General features: G+C 45.4%; 1 protein-coding gene across 1 annotated transcript in view; it reads left to right on the top strand.

Moving 5' to 3' along the window:
* Nucleotides 1–4,011: 4,011 nt before the first annotated feature.
* Nucleotides 4,012–4,415, top strand: part of LOC119316026 — a 3,250-nt gene continuing 2,846 nt past the window's right edge. The window contains exon 1 of the mRNA XM_037590429.1: nucleotides 4,012–4,016. Coding sequence (XP_037446326.1) covers nucleotides 4,012–4,016 — 5 coding nt within the window. The remainder of the gene's footprint in view (nucleotides 4,017–4,415) is intronic.

Here is a 4,415-nt window from a genome sequence, read left to right as displayed (position 1 = left end):
GGTACATACCCTCAGCCCCGAGGGTGAACTACTGGTACATAGCTACTGTTTTATGGTATTTTACCTAGGAGAGAGGAGTAGGTCTTAGATATTAAGAACAATTAGTTAGTGTTGATTATGACTGATGATGATGAAAAGTTGTTATTATGTGCTACAATGTGTTAGAGTTGATGATGATGAGGAGGGGGAGTTGTGATTATGAGTACTTTGATGATGATGAGGAGGAGTTGTTATTATGACTAGTGACCAAGTTGTTATATGATGTCTCATGGACGAAAATGATGATGACGAGGAGTTGTTATACGACAATAATGTATTATGATGATAAGTTGTTAATGATATTATGATGATGATGAGGAGTTATTATATCATTGGGGTGAAAGAACCGCAGATTAATTTCAAGTGGATGGATCCAAAGTGCACGCTAATCCACCTTGGTCACTTTGGATCCATCCAGTTGAATCTAATTCGCGGTTCTTTCACCCAATGATGTAATAACTCATTATGATGTAATAACAATATCTAAATTGCTATGTATGAAAACTTGTATAACGGTGTATGAATACGACATAAAATAAAAAAGAAATAGAATATGTAATAATAGTAGTAGCGCGGGGTAGAGCGACGCTACTAGTAACTACCAATAGCGTGTTCTGCTAAGTAGGTATAGCAGTAGCGCCGGAAAACCAACGCTACTGCTACAAGTTAGTTGTAGTGCATGCTCCCGCGCTACTGGTAGGCCAAAAACCAGCGCTACTGCTAGGCTTTTCCCTAGTAGTGGGGACTCATCCATGGTGGTGGTGGACAATAGAAGAGACCCATGGGAAGAAGAACAGTGACAACTTCTGTCCTTAGGCGTGAGTTGATGCGGAGACACCTTCTATTCTCAAGCGTGAGCTTAGTCAGAATCACATAAGACGTGTGTAGCTCAAATTTTAAATTATGCTTTTTTTGAAAGTAAATTATGCTTATCAACGCAATGTTTGTCTGTACTCTGTTGTATATTACTTATACTGGAGCCAATATCTCTAGGTGAAGGGCCAGTGTGCCAAACATGTGCAGTGATACACTCATGGTGTAAGAAATGTGTGTTTGCCCAACATTGATCTTTAAACAACGGAAGCTACCATTCACTAAGGCATTCAACAATTTCTTCCCTACAACAAGAAACTGTGCATCAAGCGCTCATAGTACAAAAGATTAGAACCTAAGCTCTTGAAGAAACCTAAAAAAAATGGCATACCGATGGGTCTACAACTATAGGGTTTCTGTTTATAGCATGTATACATGTCGGTTAAGAGTTCATTCGGGCAGAAAGAGGCATGTAAGAGGATTTATAATTTACTTGCAGAAAGAGGCATGTAAGAGGATTTATAATTTACTTCCATAAAACCCTGTGTAGTCGTGCTTGATGTATGCATGCTAAATATATGTGTTGTGTTTGTGCCCATTGTGGTGCCTGCACTCGCCACCTAGCTTCGCCGTGTTCCTTCATCCTGTTTGACAAGCAAGATTTTTATAACTTCTAGTCAATATTGAATTTATAAGATTCGAGATTTTTAACCGCGTGACGAATTCATGAGGAACGAGGTGGTAATATATGAGGGAAAGATTGGACAAATAATGCTCTAACAGGAGAAAATAAATCATAAGCGCATGACACAAGAAGATAGTAACATGTATATTGACATGGTATATTTGTTTTTGCGAGGACATGGTATAAAATTACACATGACACCTTTCAATCAAATGCCAACATGACGAATTTCTGAAGGATGTGTTGTTACTAGATGAGGGAAAGACTGGACAAATAATGCTCTTCTTGGATAAAATAAACCATAAGAGATGACAGAGGAATTCAATAAACATGTATAAACTTGTCGATAACGAGATTGAACTAGGTATAGAGATACCAACAATCGAATCTCGGGCAAGTAACATACCGACGGACAAAGGGAGTTGTGTATGTTCTCATAATGGTTCGACCGATAAAGATCTTCGTAGAATATGTAGGAGCCAATATGGGCATCCAGGTTCTGCTATTGGTTATTGACCGGAGAGGTGTCTCGGTCATGTCTACATAGTTCTCGAACCCATAGGGTCCGCACACTTAACGTTCGGTGTCGATTTGGTATTATATGAGTTATGTGGTTTGGTGACCGAATGTTGTTCGGAGTCCCGGATGTGATCACGGATATGACAAGGAGCTCCGGAATGGTCCGGAGATATAAATTGATATATGGGACGATAGTATTCGGACTCCGGAATGATTTCGGAATGTATCGGGTCACCGGAAGGGTTTCGGGAGTGCCGAGGGATGTCCTTGGGCTTAATGGGCCATAGGAGGGGAGCAAACCAGCCCATAGGGGGCTAGTGCGCCCCCCTCTAGGACGCAGCGCATGGAGAAGGAAGGGAGAGGACTCCTTCCTTTTCTTCTCACAAAGAGAAGGAAAGAGAGGGGCGCCTCCCCCCTTTCCTCCCCCCCCCCCCAATGCAAAGATTTGGAAAGGGGAGGGGGTGCACCTAGTTGGATTCGGCTAGCCCTTTGGGGGCGCCCTAGGGCTGCCTCCTTCCCACCCACTCCTATATATATGTAGGAGGGGTGCCACACAAAGGCATAGGATTATTCCATGCCGTGTGTCGGCACCCCTCCGCCTCTAGTTTCCTCCTCCGTTCTAGATCATCGCAGTGCTTAGGAGAAGCCCCATGGGATCACTTCACCACCACCATCATCATGTCGTTGTGATGCCGGAACTCGTCACTACCTCGCTACGCTTGTTGGATCAAGATGGCGAGGACGACACCGAACTGAACATGTGCAGAACGCGGAGGTGCCGTGCGTTCGGTACTTGATCGGTTGAAGCGCGAAGAAGTTCGACTACATCAACCGCGCTGTGAAACGATTCCGCTGACGGTCTATGAGGGCTCCCCCTTGTTGCTATGCATCTCCATGGATAGATCATTGCATGTGCGTAGAATATTTTTTGTTTTCCATGCAACGATTCCCAACAATAATGACATGGTGTAAAACTGCACATGACACCTTTTGATCAAATGCCACCACATTTCTTTTTATTACCCCCGTAGCAACGCATGTGCATCTAACTAGTACTTCCTCGTCCCAAAATAGGTGTCTCAACTCTAGTACAACTTTATACTAAAGTTAGTTCAAAGTTGAGACACTTATTTTGGGACGGAGGGAGTAGTTACTATGAGACGTTGAACTTTGCATTTTCATTTTTTTATCATGCCATTAAATAAATGACATAAAACCGGGCATTTTTCAGAATTCAATTGAAGCTTCTTTGCATTTATTTATTTTGGCCACTCAAATTCGATTCAAGCCCTATCCAAATTCCTTTTCAATTTAAATCCAATGATCACACTACAGACTTTTTCACAAATTCTTACATGACGAAAATAATCTCCAACAAAAAAATGATTTTTTTTGGACACTTAAAAAAATCTAGACCTAATTCAAATGAGTTTGAATCTAAACTTTCCAATCATGCCCAGAACAATTTTTCCTGGATCACACATTTTGTAAAAAGTCCATAAGAATTGGTCTCATGCATAAACTCATCACTAAGCCCTCTCTCTCTCTCTCTCTCTTTTGCATTTTTCTCTATTTTTAATAGAAAAGAAAAGAAATACAGAGAGAGAGAGAGAGAGAGAGAGAGAGAGAGAGAGAGAGAGGAACCAGAGCGGCCCAGCCCACTTTACCCTCCCTCTCTCTTTCACCGCGCCAGCCCAGCCCACCGTGAAACGGCAAGCCCTCGTCTTCCACCTCGGTAAGAAATTTTCACCGTGCCCCCAAAATGAGAGAGAACTTTTCACCGAGCGGTACAGTGGCACATGGCCAGGGCGCGCCCAAAGCCGCCGTCCACACGCACCCGTCCGCGCTAGGGTTCCTATCGCCCGCCGCCACCAGGGTTTTCTTCCCCCCTCCCCTTCTTCCTCCTCCTCCCCACGCAATCCACGGAGGAACCGAGAGCGCGTAGGAGCGCAGCCATGGCGTGAGCGTGTCCAGGAGCTCCGCCGTCCACGTCTTCCTCGCCTACGTCCAGGAGGCCGCTCCCGAACGACTACAGCCACCACTCCTTCCTCTTCGGCCGCCGCCGCGTCGTCGTCAAAGTCCTCCTCCTCCGTCCGCTACTCGACCGGCGGATCACACCTCCGTGGTCCTGGTGAGCTCCTCTTCCTCCCAACTCTTTCCACCTCTCGATAGCGTTCTCTGACATCGAGTTCGTTCGACGATCTCACGAAGCCGCCGCCGCGCGGCATGGTCGCCGGCGTCGCTCCGGTGACCCTCTGCTCGCCCCCTTTGCGCCGCGCGCACCGCACGTCTTAGTAGAACCTTCCGCCGCCTTCTGTTTCGTCCTTAGCGAGCTCCTACGCCACGGACCTCGCCGCCG

Source organism: Triticum dicoccoides, chromosome 6A (assembly GCF_002162155.2).
Source record: "Triticum dicoccoides isolate Atlit2015 ecotype Zavitan chromosome 6A, WEW_v2.0, whole genome shotgun sequence".
Lineage (NCBI taxonomy): Eukaryota > Viridiplantae > Streptophyta > Magnoliopsida > Poales > Poaceae > Triticum > Triticum dicoccoides.
Note: the sequence above shows the minus strand (reverse complement) of the source record. Positions and strands in the feature narration are given on the sequence as shown.